Source organism: Cyclopterus lumpus, chromosome 1 (genome assembly GCF_009769545.1).
Source record: "Cyclopterus lumpus isolate fCycLum1 chromosome 1, fCycLum1.pri, whole genome shotgun sequence".
NCBI classification, from domain to species: Eukaryota; Metazoa; Chordata; class Actinopteri; order Perciformes; family Cyclopteridae; genus Cyclopterus; species Cyclopterus lumpus.
Window position 1 is genome coordinate 17,063,090 of NC_046966.1, and position 21,030 is coordinate 17,084,119.

Consider the following 21,030-nt stretch of genomic DNA (forward strand, 5'->3'; position numbering starts at 1 on the left):
GATTCAAAGTGCTTCACATAAAACCATTAAAAGCATCACAACATATGCAAAAGAAAACAAGATTTAAAAACAATTAAGAACATTCATCAAAACATTTAAAACAGTCAAAAAGCAAGAAATAGAATACAAGTTGGAATGCAGTTAAAGAAATAAAATGCAGTAGTGAGCTGCATAAATTGATAGATATCTTTGAATCGTGTTCAATTAAAAGCAACAGCTAACAGAAGAGTCTTCAATCTGGATTTAAAGGAGTTGAAGGTCTCTGCAGACCTGCAGTTTTTAGGGACGTTGTTCAAGATATATGGAGCAGAAAAACTGAACGCTGCTTGTCCATGTTAAGTTCTGACTCTTGGAACAGAAAGTAGACCAGTCCCAGACGACCTGAGGGGTCGGGATGGTTCATAAGGTAGCAGCAGATCACACATGTATTTAGGCCCTAAACCATTCAGTGCTTTATAAACCAGCAGCAGGATTTTAAAGTCAACTATTTGTTGGACAGGAGCCAGTGCAAAGACCTCAGGACTAGAGTGATGTAATCCACTTTCCTGTTCTTAGTGAGGACTCGAGCTGCAGCGTTCTGATTGACTGTTTACAGAGACCCGTGAACACACCGTTACCGTAGTCAAGTCTACTGAAGATAAATGCATGGACACGTTTCTCCAAATCCTGTTGAGACATAAGTCCTCTAATCCTTGATATATTCTTCAGGTGATAGTAGTCTGATTTGGTAATTGTCTTGATATGGCTGTTCAGGTTAAGGTCTGAATCCATGACCTAGATTTCTGGCTCGGTTCGTGGTTTTTAACATCAGTGATTGAAGCTGAGTGCTGACTTTCGATCGTTCGTCGTGGGACCAAAAACAATTACTTCCATTTTATCTTTATTTAATTGAAGAAAATTCTGGCACATCCGGTTGTTGATTTATTCAATGCATTTAGCCAGCCCTTGTATGGGATTATAGTCCTCTGGTGATATAGTTATGTAGATTTGTGTGTTGTCTGCATAATTATGATAACACACTTTTGTTGTTTTTTATAATCTGAGTCAGTGGAAGCATGTAGATGTTGAACAGAAGAGGCCCCAGTATTGAACCTTGGGGAACACCACACGTCATCCTAGTCAACTCTGATGTGTAATTAGCTACAGACACAAAGTATTGTCGGTCCTTCAAGTAGAATTCAAACCAGTTAAGTGCTGCGCCAGAGAGTCCTACCCAGACTTTTAGTCTGTCTAGTAGTATATCATGATCGACCGTGTCGAATGTAGCACTGAGATCTTGTAATACTAAGAATGAAGTTCTGCCACTGTCTGTGTTTAAGTGTACACATGACAGTGATTGCTTCGGTCCATCCGGGGAGAGGGATCCTCCTCTGTTGCTCTAGTCAAGGTTTCTTCCCTTTTTTCCCTGTGAAAGGATTTTTTCTGTTTTTCTGGGAGTTTTTCCTGATCCAATGTGAAGTCCTGGGACTGGGATGTGTACAGATTGTAAAGCCCAAATTTGTGATTTTGGGCTATACAAAATAAACTGAATTGAATTGAACTTGCTAAATGTGAGCATGGGTCATACCATTAATTGATGTTTATTAAATTAAAGTTTGACGTTCATACATTTAATTGAGCTCAAAACATTTATGCACAGTTCAGCAGTGGCGAGTTTGGGAAGCAATGTTATATTAGATATGATTTAAAGTTTATTTAGATCTCTAGGTCTAAAGATTATAGATCTGTTTTCTGAATATTTCTATCATCGATTATTTTATTATCTGACAAGAAACATCCAACTCATTTACATCTGGAAACTGTATTGTTATCTATCACCTGATGGTTCTGATGGCAGTTGGGAGGTTAAGCTGTTTAATCTGGAGCTTGGTGATGATAGTTTGTTTGAATTGCATTCTTCCATCTCTCACTCTGTGGCAACTGATGGCTTTCTCTGGTATCCTCATCTCCATCTCTCTCTCTTTCTCAGTGGGATGCTGAATCATCTTATCACCCCCCCACCCCCCTTTACAGCTGAAGGGGTTTCTTTTTCTCAATAGTTGCTGGAGCAAATCTTCAGCACGTTGGTGCATCGCAGGTTGGAGCTGCATGGCACATGAGACGGCACAGGGTGGCCTTAGTTGACGAGTCAGGAACACATGGCCAGAGAAGAGGCTGCGAGGGAGAGACCCAGCGTGCAGGATTCAAAGTTATCCATCATATGTGTGGTATTTTAGAAACCAGGTGAAGACGCATTTAATTCTTCCATATTTGACAGCCAGGCTATCTCAGCTGCAGAATGGTACAAAACAAGGTTGTGTTGCTAACTTTTAACATGCCACAACTATACTGCTTGCTTTGTGTGGAAATTGTGTGAATAACCATAGGAAAAAGGCTGACATTGAACAATCAGAAACCTGTTCATTGAACATAATCTAGCGTTTAGAGTTATCCACGATCAGCATTCTGTCTGGTAAGTGTGTTGAAAGTCAGTGCAGAGAATCTTCCTGAGAGACGAATGATGATGAAGTTTTATGAAGACCTCGGGGGAGATGCTTGTCTGCAAATCGTGTCTGTCTCTCTCTAAGCACAGAAGCGATGTTTGAGCAATACCTCATGGGCTCATTACCTGGGTCCACGGCCTGTTAGGCAGGGGGCAGGGTCAACGGTTACATCCAGTCTGGGGCTAAATATAACTCGTACAGCAGAAGGAATTGAGAGGTGAATGAAGTAAGTTCACAGGTACCAGCATCCATATTATCCCTCATTTAGTTATGTGACATATGACCTAGAATTTCCAGAATTCAATATTGTTTTTTATGTTTGGGTGTAATTAAAAAATACAGATACTTTTTACGCACACTTTGGAAGAGAGGACTACATAAAAACTGAAAGGAGGTTGCAGGATGTAAGATAATTATTTAAGGGGATTGATTTGATCAGTTTAACACATAACCATTTGTATCTTTAATTAAGATATTGATTTACCTCAGATGTTCCACCTATTCCAAAGCACTTTATTTTAAATGTTCTTTTCCCTTCGGTGTCTGTGATCAAATTTTAAGTGAATTATATTGCAGGAAAATCCACTTTGTTTTATTAGTGAACCATTTGAAATTCAAGAACATTTTAGACATAATGAAATACGATATGGAACTGTTCAGTAATCTCTACAGTGTCGTTCCACTCTTATTTTTCTTCTTCTTGTCTTTTTTTTATTTGTATTTTTTACCTCCCCTCTGTTTGATACATACTTTAGGATTTCCATCTGAAATTGAGTCTATTATATGCAATCAAGGCAACCTGAGGCGTGAACTTTTAAGAGCTCTGAGAATTATTATTTTCCCTGAAACCACATAAAAAAATAAATTGAAAACAAAGGGAGCGGTGGACTGGCATGTAGTTAGCGCTTCTGCTGCCACCCACTCAGTCCTATGTAGCGGATGGGTTTGACCTTAAGCTGTGTGGTGACCTTTTATCAAAACAATGTCTTGTTTGAGTAGAAATGTCAATCTCACACACACACACACACACACGCACGCACACACTCTCACACAGACTTTAAAATCAATTAAATTTTTTTTAAACAAGGAATGCTGTATACACCTTTTGCAATTCAGTTTTGTTTTGTTTCAACTTGCGTAACTGACCTCAATCCCTTGCACTCAGCTCATATTCCCAACCGCGGGGATGTGCCTGATACATTTGCATCCTGTAAACACTGCGGCTCCTTTGTGTGGCCACACGCACACACACGCACACACATGCACACACATGCACACACATCCTTTCCTTTTAAAACATAAAACATGTTTTGCACATGCACGTTCGCCGCTACAGAGACAACAAATCAAAGTTTACAGTGGTAGTTAAAACAAATATGTTTTTTTTGCAAAACCCCTGTGTTACAGCCCCTAATTGCAAAAATTAAATACAAAATTCAATCATTGCAGATTTAAAACTTTGATCTGCAGTCTTACATTGTTAGGGTATTCAATGTTTCCACGTTAAACCCCATCTTTGATTCTATTTCTGCCCATATATTGCAATTGTGTTCAAATTGATCTAAAGTTATTTTTACTTAAGCCCCTCTGGAGCTGCAGATAAATAGAAGGTGCCTGCACCCATGTGAGTTATTCATCCAAATGGAGAACAGCATCTTGTCAAAGACATTCCTGCTGTCTCTTTTTTCTGTTTTTTAAATTTTTTATTTGCACAATTCAAACAATAAAATCACAACAGAGATAAATGAATATCACAGTGCAGAAAGAGACAAAAAGCCAACTTGGCTTATTTGAAGCCTCCACCTATATAATATTTTACAAAATTACAAACTAATATACCAGTATATTAGTTATATATTTAAATTCATCATTCAATTTCTCCATTGTGTTTTCCCCAAAACTGGGATCAGCTCAATAACATCCAGCATGAGAGCCTGAAAAGTTTTTCCCCTGTTGTGGAGGAATAATATTTTTTTCTGATATTCTGGTTGTGGATATGCGGGTGTGAGTGTGGGGAAATTGAAACACTCATCACTCTAGATTTATGGACCAGAGATGGCATCGACACAGCTTGTCAACGGCTCACTGCCGATGTGGCGCGCCAGCAGACGGGTGATGAAGATGCAGGAGACTGAAATGTGCTTTGAGTTAATGGGGTGCACACTGCTCTCTCACAGCAGTAGAAAGTTCTGCCACAAACGAGGAGGACACTTTTTGGCTCGAAGGTTTGCTTTTGATTAAGTTGAAAGATTGTTTGCTCTCCCTACTTGGCAATTGGCTGGTAACACGCTGAAGAGAGTATAACCATTACCTGAAACGGCTGGTTGTAAATCAAAATTTGAGCAGTTGTGGGGAAAGGACCGTTCACTCTGACAGTGAAAAGCAGTAATGAAAAATGTACGATGTGATTATTTATTTTTGTTTATTGACTGGAACCAACCTAGCTACAAAATATTTAGAATCTAGAATCTTTAGAATATTTAGAATCTAGAATCATAATGAAATTCCATTTATGTTTAATTAGTTTCCTTCGAAAAAACCTGTTGCTTTCTACTTGTGCTCTTTTGCAGGGAAAATGTCAAATATTCGTGCAGTCAGGAAGAGGCAACAGCTGAACAACTTGGTTGCCATGGTTACGGAGCTAGCCAAGCCAGGATACACCGTTGTGGATTTCTGCAGTGGAACGGTAACCGTATACATCCATCGGTCAAGCTATGCATGCACATAGCTTACCGATGGATACAGTAAGCCGCTGCTCCATTAGTGGCTGGCTGAAGGAACTAGTACTCATGTTTTTCTTGCCTCTTTAAATGACTTTTGGTGTTGTTGGGGATGTACACAAACAGAATGTTAATTTCATTGAAATGAAACTGCTCAGAGCGGTAGCGCTGCATGACGAAGGGGTCAATACTTTGTTGGAAAGGGTCGCACTAATCATAACTCCATTGATGCATGCTTTTTTCCCTTTCATTTATTTTCTCATTCTTCGTGATGTCTCTCAGGGCCATCTCGGGATTGTTCTGGCTCACACACTTCCAGATTGCCAGGTAACATGCATATTTGTGTGTGTGCGTGTGTGTGTGTCGTATAATTGAAATGTGTTGCTCCTGACAACGTGAACATTTTGAAGACTTGACTTTGGTAAAAGGCACATGTCATTCTTTTTGACAATAAAAACAATTAAGAGAGATGTAGATAAACCAATATGTCCATCTGTTAAATGCATCCCTACAATCATGGTCTGTCCTATTATTTAGCAATTTACTTTATCCTGTGATCTCATCTGTCTGTCGTTTTAATGAGGCTGTGTTTTTAGTAAATTGTGAGAGCTTATATTTATTGTTTTTCCCCCGGTGTAGATCTTAGTGTTTTTTAACATTGCTTAATGTTGGCACACATTTAAACTGTATTATTACTCATTCCATGCAATGTCCACTCATTGCAGCTATTTTTATTTCTTATTTTATTCAAGGTCATCCTGATAGAGAACAAAGAGGAGTCATTAGTCAGGGCCCAGAGTCGTGGCGCTGAGCTTGGTCTGAAAAACATTGGCTTCATTCAGGCTAATTTGGACTACTACACCGGATCGTTTCACATTGGGGTGAGTGTAGCACGTAACATTTTTATTGTTAAACTATCATCACAATCTGGTTTTGCTGCGGATTTCCTTTCAGGCTTACACAATAACTTTTTAACGGATCAGTGAAAATGTGATTAGCAGTGACACTTGGTTTGCAAACTCTGAAGTAGGTGTCTCCAACAAGTAGCTTGCTCACTACCCATTTGTTAAGTTAAGCTTTGGTTACATCAATGGCACTGTACCATCTGGTGATTTTAGCAGACTAGCAGGTGCACACCAGATTTGACAATGATTGCAGCAAATATCCAGGCCGATAAAAGGCAAACAATTTACTATTTTTGAATCGTACATTCAAGAATGGGTATCAAGTTTTCTGTTCATAGATGTGTGTGCCTCATTTGTGGTGCGAGGAGAGGGTCGGTTAGTTAAAGATGTTGCATTGAGCGCTACTCCACCAAAGTCCACAGCAACTTGTCACGGGATTTTCGACAGTCTCTGATTAGCGACAAGGAAGGCAAGAAAAGCAACAGAGTCTTTGTTTGGGGGCGCACATCCTAACAACGGACAAGGAAACATTCACCTTTTGTGGTATTGTAACCGAGGCGATGACCATAGGACCATAAAAGTAAAACTGAAATGATGTCTGTTATTGCCGATGTTCAAAAAGTACCTCTTGCAAATTTTTGATTTTGTAAAATTAGCTCTCTTAGGAACAAAGTAATCAAGAAGAACAATAATTAAGTGACTGTTGCATACAGGGCTGTCCTCGACCAAATAAACTTTAGTCGACTAAGACCGAAGCGACCAATTAGTCGACAAATTGACTAATTCATAATAATCATCTAATTGAGCTACAAAGCCAAGACAATGTGTTTATATCAAGAATTCGATGACAATGATTTAGTTTGCAATCATTCACTTCCATATTGCTTTAAATTATTAAGCTAGCGTGCTGCTTGAAAGCATTGCTGTCAAAACAGTTCCCATCATTTGGCTTTCATGACACGCAACATTACCTTTTCCTTAAAATGTCACTTCGGATTGCTTGTCCTTTGCTTGTCATTTCTGACGATGCATTGAAACAGACGAGTAAACACCATTTGATTTACACCACATAAACAAGGCCTTTTATCCTACTCTGTCACAATCACATTCACAATTGTACTGTGAGCTGCCTGAACGTTGTATTTTTAGTCTTAAAATATGTTTATATTTTGGAGAAGCTCAGCCACACATCACATGGAGAGACATGTCACTCCCTCCTCTTTTTCCAGAAAGTGTAAATGCCATCGTGCTATTAATATCAGCGCAGCTAAGTTGGCTTTTCATTTCCTGAAGAGGAGCTTTTAATCAGAACCCTTTTAGTGCTCTGCACTTCAGTCAAGAAGTGTATGTCTCCGTCTCCACTGACATTAGCTTTGCCCTTCATTTTCTGGGTGAAACTTCCTTTTGGCTGTCCAATAATCTGAGTTAAGCGATCTCTTCAGTGAGGCTTGTCTTTCTCTGTCTTTCTCAAAAATCATTTTGCCAAAATCTTTAATATGAGTTGTGCTCTTGTGACCTCTTTCAAAAGGGAGGTGTAATCTTTGGAAAGTGATTGTAATAAACGTATAAAAAAATGGGCTGTCAGACATTTCGACTTGTATGCAGTTAACTTGGCCATGGCACCTTTTTACTGAATTCATCACATTTCTTGTTTACACCAATATATCTGCCAAAACTGCAGTTTGTATTCTTTAAGCTTAAAGATCCAATTTAGTAAATGTGTTTCTACCCATCTTGCATGCAACAACAGAATACATATTTTACTAGCTTTCAAACTCTGTTTAATGGGGTTGAAACAATCTCAAATCAGCATTGGGTAACACTCTCCTGCTGCAAGTGGAAAACCCTTGCGTGTCCTTTTTTAAAACACCCACCTTCATTTGCAGAGCTCTTGACTTTTCAAACTTATAATTACTATCAATTTAGAGCAAATGGGTCCTTAACTGTGGTTGTTTATTGGCTCTTTGAATCCGACTGTGTCAGACAAAACCAGGTCTTTGGGATTTAAAAACAATGTTCCTGTTTCCAAACAAGAACAACAATAATATTTACCATCATCACTATTGATTATTTGTGCGTCTCAGGTCAGTGTCTTCCCCCAAACTTCCAGCTGTGTGTCATAGCCCAGTTTTAGAAAAGCCAGATGTTCTAGTAGCCTCACTTTTACTATCTTTTGGGACAAATAGGATTATATATGAACCTTCAGTAATTAGAAGCTATTGTTCCAGCACCGTCACTCCTCTGAGACCTGTTCCACTTGGCAAGAAACAAACAACATAGATTATTCTTCTCTACAATATGTGGGTGTCGTTTTTGGAGCCTAGTCAGAGTTTACACGCACAAACATTATTTTTTAATGAACAATACAATGTATGTATGAAACAGGTGACTACATTTGTACTTTTCTGCACTGCTTGAGATTCGTAGCTCAACTTGGGCCTCAGTTGTTGCTTTGACTAAGCTTTTTCCTGCATGGCACAGATATTTTCACCTGAAGGAGCCGCCCCGTCACACTGGTTTTTAATCCTGTTATGTATTATACATGTTCCCCTTTTTAGTCACACTCATTCAATCAGACTAATTAAGTTGAGGTATGCCTATTCTTAGTCAGTGTCTGCTCATCCTGTCTTCAGTAGCATAACACCGGTGTTTTACTTGTAGCCTCTGCATACAGTGTATAGTTTATATTTTTTCTCTCCTCAAATAACATTCAACAAACCTTGAAGGCAGGAAAGGTTGTGGAGCTTGAAGTTTAATTAGATTTTACTTCATTTAGGTCATTACTTAGGGCTCCGTGCAGCAGAGGTGGCGTTGCTTCAGGACTCCCATATCACACTTTGTTACGACCTATACAATTGTACAAATCACAAAAATGGATCAATCCATCTGAGAAAATGATTAAAACGTAAGAAAATTATGCCTAACGTTAAGGAACATAAAATGTTGTTTGCTTGTTGTATGTAGGAAGGAATATCATTCATTTAAAATAGAAGGGATCAATTAGTAATTTAAGGGCTCTGAGTAGTTTTTTCTTGGTTCTTTTTTTAAGGCTCATAAGATTGTGTCTGTTTATCTCCAGCTGAATGCCACATCGTATCATTCACCTTTTGGGAGGAAAACGGCACAAAACAAAGCGCACATACCAGAAACTCACAACATGTTTTGAATTTCTGCTGATATCCAATTCTTATGGATGATGGACCTGTTTTACTTTTTATTATTAAAAGTGATATCTTAATGAACAAGAAGACAAAGCTCTCATCACATCGCTCTATAACATTATTGCTCTGCTGCAGAAGAGTGTGATGTTGATTAAGAAGAGTTTTACTCGGCTGTATTGCAGAAACTTATTCTGTCTGATAGGAGAGGAAAGTAATTACTTGAATAAGAGTGAATAATGAAGCCTCATTATTTCTGTGATGAGATTATTGAGAAGAAGTTACAGATAGACTGCTTTTCCTCTCCCCAAAAGACTGATTAATCAAATAAAACAGTTTTATTAATTGGTTGTTGCATATTGATTTATGATTTTATTCTTCCTAATGAAATGTTTGTGCAAAAACGTGCTTAGCGGGGCATGTATGAAATACTTTATCTATCGGATGGTTTTAAATCAGCCTTGTATTTATTGTCACCTTCCATTATCTATTTTTAATTAGTATCCCACATTGCCTATTTGGGCTTGGACATGACTTTATTAATAATGCTTAAACAGACAAAGACAAAATAAAATCTTAACCATTGATAAAAGAAAGATGCTTTCTTAATTCGTGAATTGGAAATGCATAATGTATTATCAGAACATATCAGAATGTGTTTTATTTAAGTTTCTTTTGGTTAAGTGGCTTTGTGTTTGTGTTAAATCGAGGCTAGAGGTTATACAATGTAATTAGGATTTACCACAGCATGACTAATGTGCAACATTAAGTAGCTGGGAAAGAGTGATGGTGTTACTTTGTTAATTATTTTTTCTTTAGATGTGTAGGATGTAACATCATGCAATCTCTGATAGTCTCCTTCTCCTAATCAGCAGTCTGAAACATGCTGTTGAAAGAACATAAGCTCGGCTTTCCCATGATGCCATGAATAAATGCAGGATAGAAAATTAGGTGTCAAATGGATGCGAGGCCATCCAGGTAATTGATGTTAATTCCTGAGTTTCTGGTTTTTATGTACACGTCCATATACAGAGTCTCCTTGTATGAATTCATATTTAAATCAGTGCACATCTTTATAAAGTGGAATAACGCAGATGAGAAGAGTTTCTGAGTGCAGTTTGTGAAATGACATATATATGTTTTAGTGCAGTTGTGAGCTGAAGGACTGCTGCAGCTGTCCAACTTCCAGGGAGCGCTTAAGCACCTCTGAGAAATGTACCCCCACCCAGACATTTCACTGACTTTGAGTGGGTTTGGACATGTTTAGAGTGTCTAGAGCATATCTTCTCTAATCTTTTGTAGTTGCTGCCAATCTTGGCTCAGCCTTGTCCTGACCGAGTCTCTGTGGCACCGCTGTCAAGGCAACGTGCAGTAGATTCAGACTCCAGGACGCCAAGAGACAACTTCTTGGAAGACGAGAATAGAGGTTTGGGGTAACTGCTTGAGATGGACAGATTTAATTTCAGTGTGCCCAAGTAGCTATTGTCACATCAGACTGTTGATAATGCATTTTACGTGGACCATTAACAGAGAATCTATTTTGCTAATGTACGCCTGAGAGGAAATCGTATACTTTGCCTCTGTACTTTGGACATTAAACTAAATTCCTTTTCTAAATCGTAATGTGTGTCTGCATTCTTGAATGCAGACCGGTTATAATAGTGGGTCTTTTAGTTCCTTTCCGCCCTCTTAATATATTACCACACCATTACTAATGTATAGCTAGGTGTTCATTACCGTGCACAGTTTACCCACTAAATGGGAATCCTGATGCATTTGGGCCTCCCAAAGCACCAACACATTTTGTCTGCTCTAAATCCCCAAGTGTTCACCTTTTGAGAGCATAATGTATTTAAAAGCAACAGTCATTATGAAGTAATCAATGGGATTGAGTGTCTGCTCTCAAGACCTTTCGTCTTGCTGTTGGGCAAAAAAGGTTTTCAAGAAATCTTTTTTACATCTGTAATTTACCAAGGAAAATAACACTTTTTGCTTTTTGGTCTGTTTCACTTCAGGTTGCTCTCCATGCATGCGGCGTTGCAACAGACATGGTGATGGAGCATTGCATCCAGGCAGGAGCAGCCTTTGTCATCAGTCCATGTTGCTACGGCTTCATCCAAAACGCAATCAAGTTCACTTTCCCCAAAAGGTTTGACCGGCTCACCACACCTCAGGGTTTCTGCTTTCTAAAATACTGTTTCTGACCATGTTGTTTTCTTGGGAGACCCCTGCTAACTACCAATAGTGCTTTGCTCCCATTCTCTCTGTGATATATTTTTTTCTCTTTTGAGGCTCTCGCTCTCCATCATTTTCACACTTATTCTGTCACACACACGCACACAATCTATATATCTTGTCACTACTTTTGATTCACCTCCTGTCTCTTATCATCACCACTGACAGTACAAGGCAGCAGTGTCACTTTGCCTTCAATGCAAGGTCCACCTCTCCCCTTTTCAACTATCAGCAACAGAATAGAGGGTTTGCTGTGCTGATGCAGTCTTGGATATTAGAGAGTGAAAGAAAAAATTTGATTGGGGGTACAGATATGAAATGTTACTTTTAATGACTTTATCTTACGCAGTAATAGAGACAATTTACTTAATTTTCAGTTCTGGGGATGCTGTTCAAACAGAGACGGGAGAAACAAATGACAGCAGAGAGGAGGAAGTAAGAGGCTATACTTAAATGGTGTTGTCCTGTTGCTATAGCAGCACTCTGCGGACTAATGGCTTCAGAATCATTACCAGGTATGATGATGATAAAACCACTTTGGCGTGCTGAAGCTACTTGGGTAGGATTGCTGTTTTTAGCAACTGAAATATTGCAATCACTAGCCAGCTGAAGTGGAGATGGCCACTATAATTGCTGTTCTGATTATAGTTATGACTTTAGCAGCAAGACTGAACAGACTTTGGCCAAGTCTGTTCCGGTCTGGGTCAAAATCATACAGTGCATTGTGTCTACTGATTCCTTTTACTGATTTCGCTGACCATCAAAAATGCTGAACAAACGGCAAAATGGAACATGCCTTGAGTGAATAATTTTTACAATCCAGTTATTAGGCGTCTCCTCCCGCTCTCTCGGAATATTCCATCTTTTTTTCATTTCTCCATCCACCCTTTTTATACAAATGTAGTGTTTTTTGTTGAATGCATTTTGAGGCTCAGCAAAAAGGATCGAGGTATTGTCCATACATCGTACAATAAGTCGCTAACAATTTTTTTTTTTTTTTAGCTAATGTCAATATATTGTACGATAAATCAATATAGTCATTATTGTAACAGGACTACCAGTGTGTTTGCTCCACTGAGAAGTTAATTACTGCCGCTCTGCAGTGTGCTCATACAACGGTTTCCGCTGATAACGCCTTCCTGAACCCTGGCACTGTTGCAGAAGAGTACCACCCAGCCTCCGGCCCCCCCCCCACCCCCCCCCCCCCCCCCCCTCTGTCAGCACTGTTGCCGTTGAAGGCAATCCGAATTTAGCATCTTTATTGGTACCTTTTTTATTATAGTAGTAGTGGCCTCCGCTGGTGGAACAAGAGTGACATATCGTTTTCATGTCGCACACAGCAGCAGTGTGGCAGTAAGGAATTGTCGCACGCCAGTGGTACGTGGCAGTGAATGTAGGAGGAGTAACTTTCTGTATTAAGGTGCATTATGCTGGTCGAACAGCAGCAACATAGAGACAAACCATTTAGAATCAGCATAATACAACTATGCAACTATGTGCGCATCAAAAGACCCCTTCATGGGTCATGGTTCATTTGTTAACATCATGTTCACTAGAGTTATCTCCATAATTGCAATTAGTTTAAAAGTTAGAGTTTCACATGCCTGGCCCAGAGCACAATGACCCAGTGGAAGGTGAAAGTGCTTTAGTGAAATAGAAACGAGAAGGCATTTATAAGTCGCACGTAGAATGGGTATCATAAAACAATCATAGTTAGCAGTGGCATGTGTCAGTAAAAATCACTATGTGACAGTGGAACATGAGTGGCATAAAGTGTATTGGTGCCATAAGCCTGCAGAACGTCAGCAGAGAACCAAAAACCAACAGTGACATTGTTCACTCAGAACTACCATAAACCACAAGAACTAGAGCGCCATATCATCAGCGGCCTTTTGACTTTAGTGTTGCTGTCAGTTCTAATGTTACGGTGCATGTCGCCACAACTAGCAATGCAGCATTAGGCGTAGATATTGTTGTTTGTTTTCCAGGACTTTGACATAACAGCACACCGATGTAGAGCAGTAGTTACACTGGGTACTATGTTAAGTGACCCTGGGGAGGACGTTCAGACCTACGATATAAATATTGAAGAGTTTTCCCATACTTTGTTTTTTCTCTCCCCACTTTTGCAAACTTGACACTTCACCCCATATAAAATATTAAAGTATACAGAGAAAAAAACCTTGCAGCTGTAATGGACAACAAGAAGCTGTGTTTCCGGAGGGCAATCGTGCAGTGATGGGCACCTGACTGTGTCAATCTTCATCTTGCTACTTTTAGTGTTTTGCCCCAGGTCATGTTCCAGGTACTCATGCGGATATTCTGCAGGTGTCGACATTCCAGGCAGTTCACAGAAATGTATGAGCTGTGAAACTTAACTGCCCGTTTCATTAAGGCCCCAACAGTTTGAGGCAAACTTAAGGGATCTTTCCATGTGACCTGACTGGCCCCGAACCCCTGACCCTCTTCATGTTGACTTTTAATTAGCTTCAATGGTGATCTGATTACATTTAATCATCAGACACAAACCGACTCTGTTCCCATGTAGAAGAAAAAGTCCTTATTTACCGGAGAGAAAGTGGGTCTTTTTAGAGATAATGCATGCTGTTTGGGTTTTGTTGAGCCTTAGATTTGGTTATATATTTCACATTTCAAATGATTTTTCCTTAAAAAACTAAGACAAATCGAAGGGGTCTTAGAGCTGAGCAAGTAAATGCATGATATGCAAGTGTAATAAACGCACACCTACCCCAAGAATTCAATCACTAAACTTTAACATTAAAATATATTCTGTTTTGTTTTTCTGTTTTCACAGCAAAAGGTTCCAAGAGACTCTGACTTATAAGGTATGCTTTAAAATGTGATTAAATCCTTCTATTGCATTTATTCATCTGCAAATATCCTGTACAGAATGCTGAATTACAGCAACCGTTTTTACAAGGATTATGTTTCAGGTTCAGTTCACCTATATGCACATCGAAAGACGCCTTCATGGGGAACGACTTACATTCATGAACTTGTGCTAATTAGAGTCTTACTGGTTACCACACAATGAAAACATTCTTTATCTTCCCTAATTGCTTCTTAATTAAGATACCGCTTCATCAACAGAGGTTATAATGAAAGAGGCATTTTGTTTAAAAGCTATAGTTTCACATACCTGAGAGTGAAAGGACCCAGTAAAAAGGTGAAATACTACAATTATCACCACCCATCAAACATAAGTCAGAACAGATTCAGACGAATGAGTAACAAATTGAGAAGCAGAGACACGTGGATTGAGTCTTTGCGTTTCAGTCCTATCAAGTTTATGCATCAAGTCCTTTCTAAGTTCTTAATAACTTCTAGCTAACTAAGTGATGCTTAGAAACAACTGTAGTGCTACTATAGTATGTAAACAGGAAGTCACTGTAGCATCACTACACAACATAACTTCCCAATATTACCATTTCCAAACATTACATGCGTTACAACATTAATCACGTGCAAACCTCCTGCATCAAGATACGACACCAAAGGCTTTGCAAGCGGTCAAATATGAGATCATGAGGGATGAGATTGCGTTGTTTTTAAAATATGTCTTCTTTCTAGTTGACATCATTATTACATATTATCATGTGTTGTTGCATCTCTAATTTAGAACTTAAACTACGTGCATATTTTACCCAGGCCAAATTTGAGTGCAAACGGCTCCTTCTCTAATTTGGATGTATCAAAAATCTAAATCATTAAAAAAATCAATTATTTTGCTTGGCACGAGTAAGAGTTTATTTATTGCTTTCCTTTCCTTTCAGTCATTTAATAGGACAGTAAAATATAATTAATTACTTGTCGTTGCTCTCGTCACCGTCTTGGGATCGTAGATCCCCCAGGCAGTTACAAGAGGGAGGCTCACACCCTCCAGTCTCTCAGCCCCTTATCGCTCAGTACAGACACAGCACTGTACTTTGAGAGGGCCCATCCCATGATGATGTATGGGACCTGTCAGTGTCCCCGGGGAGAATCTGTGCACAAGTTGCTGTAGGGCCTTGCCATGGCAACCTCAAGAGTTGACTTGTCACAACAACGGGCCACCTCTACCTTCTTTTCCGTTGTGCACTAAAGAAAACAGATTTTTACAGACGTGGCTTGAGAGTCCTAAAAGATTATATATTATTTAGAAGACACTGGGAAATTGTTCTGCTCTGTGATAGTTATGATTAATCAGCTGTTTGTCCAAAAGCCCAGCAAGCAAGGGAAATCACAGCTGCCATAATTTCTGTCTGGAATTAGGAAATTGTAGCAACTCGGCAGGAGACCTCTCTATTCTAAACAAGCAGATACATTATCTTCCACCTAGTTCTGAATCTCCCCTGCCTCCCATTGTGCTTTTGCTTTCAACAACCATGTTTGGTCTTTTCTATTCATTTGGGCTGTGTGTACAGCCCATTTCCTGTGATTCTGCTCCCAAAAATATCAGCCAACACTTGCAGATCTAAAAGCAGCGTTTCATTGTTTTATAGCAGAACCATAGTTGTCCTTCCTGAATTACAGTAGTTAAACACAGCACATTGACAAATGGTGTATCGCTGGGATAAAGGACTAATGGTGTGAGGTATTGGAGCTCAGCGCTAACTTAAAGCACCTGCTCCGTGGCCTTGCATTCAGCGTCAACCCCGTGGAGTGAAGAATTGAATCAATTAAAGTAAAAACAAGTTAGAGCGGACAAACCGCTGTCCCGATTCACTTGTTCCATGAACCATAGCGAGTTAAAAACAGAAACTTGTCCTTCCAATGTAAAAGAATAACCTGTTTGAGTTGGCCTTTTTGTACATTTCAAAAGACCGATTTTATTCAAAGAATATTATAAAGAGCTTACCATGCAAATTAAATCGCTTTTCCTTGTTCCAGTGAAACTGTAAAGAGACGCACTGAAGAAAGGCTAGTGTCCCCTTTGTAGCCTGTTAGCACGCTAACATTCGCTAATTAGCACTAAACATAAACTACAGCTGAGGTCATTAGTTACAGATCATAAACCTCATTGAAAGTTTGACCTGGATAAGATGTTCACTATATTTGTCACATTTGGTTATCAATTTAAAATCAATTCTTGGTAATCCATCTAGAATTTCGTTTACTTAAAACCAAAAATGTCAACCTGCTGGTGGCACTAGACTCGAGGAACAGTTACAGGATCACAAAGGCAGTAGGACTCATCCTTTTAATATCAATGTCTGTTGTCACCTCTCAGACAGTGCATGCTGAGATAGTCAACTTTATTGGATAGATGTATAAATAAATCCATGCATGCTTGTGTGTGTGTGCATTACAGAGTTGCTTCCATTGAATGGCTCATTCTAAAAACTATCTTTGTATTCTTAAAATACAATTCTTTAAATCTTCACCTGATGTTGTTGGCTGTTATGGGAGCTACAAGAAAGAGATTGTGTTTCTGAGATGTGACGGATATCATCCAGAACTTTATTTACCCCGGCAATAAACAGTTCCTGTATTCATTGTCTGTCTCTGTTTCAGGAACACATGATCCTCTGTCGCTTCGCAGACCAAACTGCCGTCCAGCTCCCTCCTGGGCGGCGTCTCATCGGTAATGTTTACAATCTTCCCCATATAGCTGAACACTCACTCAAGTCTAGTATTCTATTCTATCCTATTAATAGTCTACAAAAAAGATTTTTCACAGTGTGACCTAACTCCACTGTCCTACATTTTTCTAAAATGTCTAGACTTTTGAGACGTGTACAAAAGGCTACTGCAGGGATATCTTCAGTGTGAAGAAACCATTTCCTGATCTTCGTTGTGTGATTCAGGGGGAAGTGTTTAGTCAGACTGAAGCCTTCAGGTCTGTGCTGGAGCTTCACTGTACATTGTTTCATAATGCTGAGAACACTCTTTATCCTGATAGTTCACCAGCTTATCAAAGCTTCTCTCTGAATCCAAGGAGGCTCCCCAATGCCACGTCAGCCCTTTATATGTACCTGACACCACCTGTCACAGCGTTTCTGCTCGATATCAGTTAACAGAGCTCAACCTCCCCCACTAACACTTTCTAACCATGTTTGATCCCATCTCTCCAGAGCCTTCCAGCGTAACTGTGCCCATCTAGGCAGCATGACAGACCAAAGCTCACATTTACTGTGTCTGCCACCTGCTACCTAACTGCATAATACATTTGAAGTCTGTTTAAAGGAAATCCTGAGAGAAAGTTTGATTATCAGTGGTTGTAGTTGATGAATAAGGGACTTCTTCCTTTGGGTATAGGATACACATGCATACCAGGAACCTAGAGCAAATGGACAAAATAACAAGGATACCTACAATATGCAAACAAATACAGTAGTACTATAATGATACATACATTTCAGTTTATTACCCAGATATACCCATTGTTATTATCAAGCTATTGTCTTGTTATTACTTGAGTAAGTACATGGTATTACAGAATTATTACCCCTTCATTATCAAACTATTATCCCACTATGACTGTTATTCTCAAGCTGTGATGTAAAATGCCAGCAACATTTTATTTTTTTATTTCTTAAATATCAGTATCGCATCAGCTTAAATACCCAATATTGGGAGGCTTATCTTGTTATGTTCTTGTAGTCGTAACTTTTAAAGCTGTTCTTTGTGGTGCTATCATTTCAGATTACCTCACACTGCATTTCTGTTTTGTCCATACCTGTAATTATAAACACACAAACAAAATCAAGTGTAACAATGTGTCCCTTTCTCTAATAAGAACTGGTTTATTTCCTCACTGCAGGTAAACAGTGCATGGGCCTCGTAGACTTGGACCGCTCGTGGGTAGCAGAGACTCATGGCTACTCTGTGCAGGTGATGACGATGGAGCCTGAAAGCTGTTCACCGAAGAACAACATGCTGGTGGGAAGGCTGCCGCACAAGAGTGGACTGGAAGTTGGTGCTCGACAACAGGAAGCACTGGTGCATAATTAGGACTGCAAAAACCGGGGTGGTCAGGTTTTGATAATGTACCGAGCCTCTGTGGCTCCTGGCTGTGTCATCATGGTGCTGAGAATACAAACTTTGCTTTTAAACTAACCTCAACCTTTTTATCTTTTTTTTAAATGTTTTACAAGCCTAGGAAAATAAATGAGTTGTTCGCTCATTATTTCTGAACAAGCTTTTCTCAAAATCTCTCAGCGTGAAGGTAAAGGCAATAGTGCCATGTTTTTTGGATGGGATAAACAGGAGTACTCTCTGAGAATTACTCCTCTCCCTTGTTAAATGCGCTCAATTATTGTCCGCTTGGTTGTAGTAAAAACTCGAGCCGCTCACCAACTGCTATGTTACGTTTGTGTCTTTGCCTAAAATGTGTGATCAAGCTGTCAGCGTAAATAGAAGCAGCAGGAATTACACACCCACATTGCGAATTAAGCCCACCATACTTTCCACATGCTGTTTTGGCAAATAGTCTGTATGCGTCCTTCTGCGATAGAACTGAGTAAGCTCCCTTGGTTGCCAGGTATTAACAGAAGAAGGAGAAATTCAGCACTAACAAGTAATTTGCACTTAAAGATCAGATGGGGATTTATCATTATCTACCACTCCTGTCTGTGTGTTGGTGAAGGACTGGCGGAGAGGGTAAGATAGAAAGAGAGATATTGGATTTAAACTCATCAAATCAGGTACAATGTATCATAGTTCTACAGAGAAACAGATTATACCTCATAAAGATTGAATGTGAATATGGTATGCATGCAGTAATATGTTCAGCAGCAATTAATATTTTATGATGCTGATGAAAAAAGGTCAGTGTGCTTGATTACATGCACACTATTCAGGTCCTATTTTTTTTTTTAGGACCTTATTTTCAAACCTACATACTTAAGGCATACTGTAGCCCCTTACACTTTCACTTTTCAGGTAGAAACTGGTCATCGGTTACAATGAAAAATCCTGTGTTATCACCTTTGTCGGGAGGTAGCCTGAGAGCCTGTTTCCCTGCTCACACTGAAGGGATGGATGTGAGAGGTGCAGGCTTTCCAGCGTCAAGCTCATCTGAATTCAGTCAGCAGACTCAATCTATCCTGAGGTGAATGGCCAGACAGCGCTCCTTCAAAGGACTGAAACTATTTCAAAAGGAGACGTCTGACTCCCTGTTCATGTTTGTGGCTCTGCACAAGTGCACATTACAGAAATTCATATATGCACAAAAGAGGACAGAGAGAGAGAGAGTTGGTGGCAATACTTAAAGCTTGCATGATAGATAGAAATAGGTGTGCAGTGGGTTGATTCAACTTAAGCACCTCCGGCTGGAAGGTGACGAAATGAGATTCTTTGTTTAGATGAAATAGTTAAGATCTCTAAGCTTATTTTTATGTAAATTCAGAGCAGTTCTTCAGTGATGGTCAGCCTTGTGAAGCCATTCCATGAGTACAGATTAGAGTAGATGATACACTGAGCTGCATGCATTTTATTATTGCGTATTAACTGATTGACATCACTCGAAAAGTTGACAAGATGTGAGCTGTACCTGAAACTAATTTGTTTTGGTGGAGCAAACATATCCTGTAACTGAACAAATCCTGTATGCATACTGGTCATTTTAGCTTTTGTTTTTATTGTTTTATTAACTTCAATTTTTACTTGTAATGAAACCTCAGTTTGTTGCTCCATTTTTGGGGTTCCTCCTGGTTGGTATTAATTTTCCATTCTGTGTTGCCAGTTATAAGAGGCACTGATATAAAGTACAAGCTCAGATGTAATTGGTAGAGGCCTCTGATGACCTTTTAATTATCTTAAATATCATGTTTTTATATATATACCATTAAAAATGCATTACCACCAATGAAATATGTTGTTTCATTTATTTTCTTAGAAATAATGTTGGGCAGAAATAACCACAAATTATTATGCACACATTCCCTCTTTCCAATAATGTTGTAATCTTTTCTGATTCTTCACACAATACCTGTCACCTTATATATCCTTTGTTTAGGATTCCCCTTCTGATATTCTATTTTTTTTTGTTTATTTACTATAGTCTGCTGTAGCATTGTCTCGTGAAGATGTAACTAATGACTCACTTAACCTAATTAAAGGGTGAGTTCACCAAAATCACATTTTCTTTTTCCATTTATCCCTGACAGTCTCCAGAATAATCTAGACTAAGTTTCTGTAAAGACATAATGATAAGTGTTTTAATCAAAACTACACACTGATGCTTTATTGTAGCCTACAGGTCTTTAATAATAATTTCTTTGGACATTTCCTGGAACTTGCACCGATTATAGTTAAAATACTATAGATGACATTTTTCAATTATTTAATTCAAATAAATGTCTAATAAGGAGTCCCCGTGCAAATACCGGTAAGTTCAACTGAATAAGCAAAACATGTTTAATTTGTCTAAGGACAAGCAAGAAATTCAACATGCACAGTATAAGAGAAGACATTATATAATAAACAACCGTGAGTTAATTGGATTGAAATAGATCTGCTCTCTGCTTCCACATTCAACTAAATCCTCAGCAGAGTGCAGACCTCCACCACGTGTGTCTGCAACATC

The 21,030-nt window shown here is 39.0% G+C and overlaps 1 protein-coding gene across 1 annotated transcript in view; it reads left to right on the forward strand.

Moving 5' to 3' along the window:
- gstcd (glutathione S-transferase, C-terminal domain containing) overlaps positions 1–20,315 on the forward strand; it is a 49,705-nt gene extending 29,390 nt beyond the window's left edge. Inside the window, exons 6-12 of the mRNA XM_034533540.1 lie at positions 5,054–5,169; positions 5,486–5,530; positions 5,956–6,084; positions 11,282–11,415; positions 14,317–14,347; positions 17,016–17,085; positions 18,265–20,315. Coding sequence (XP_034389431.1) covers positions 5,054–5,169; positions 5,486–5,530; positions 5,956–6,084; positions 11,282–11,415; positions 14,317–14,347; positions 17,016–17,085; positions 18,265–18,455 — 716 coding nt within the window. The 3' untranslated portion in view covers positions 18,456–20,315. The remainder of the gene's footprint in view (positions 1–5,053; positions 5,170–5,485; positions 5,531–5,955; positions 6,085–11,281; positions 11,416–14,316; positions 14,348–17,015; positions 17,086–18,264) is intronic.
- Positions 20,316–21,030: the final 715 nt, after the last annotated feature.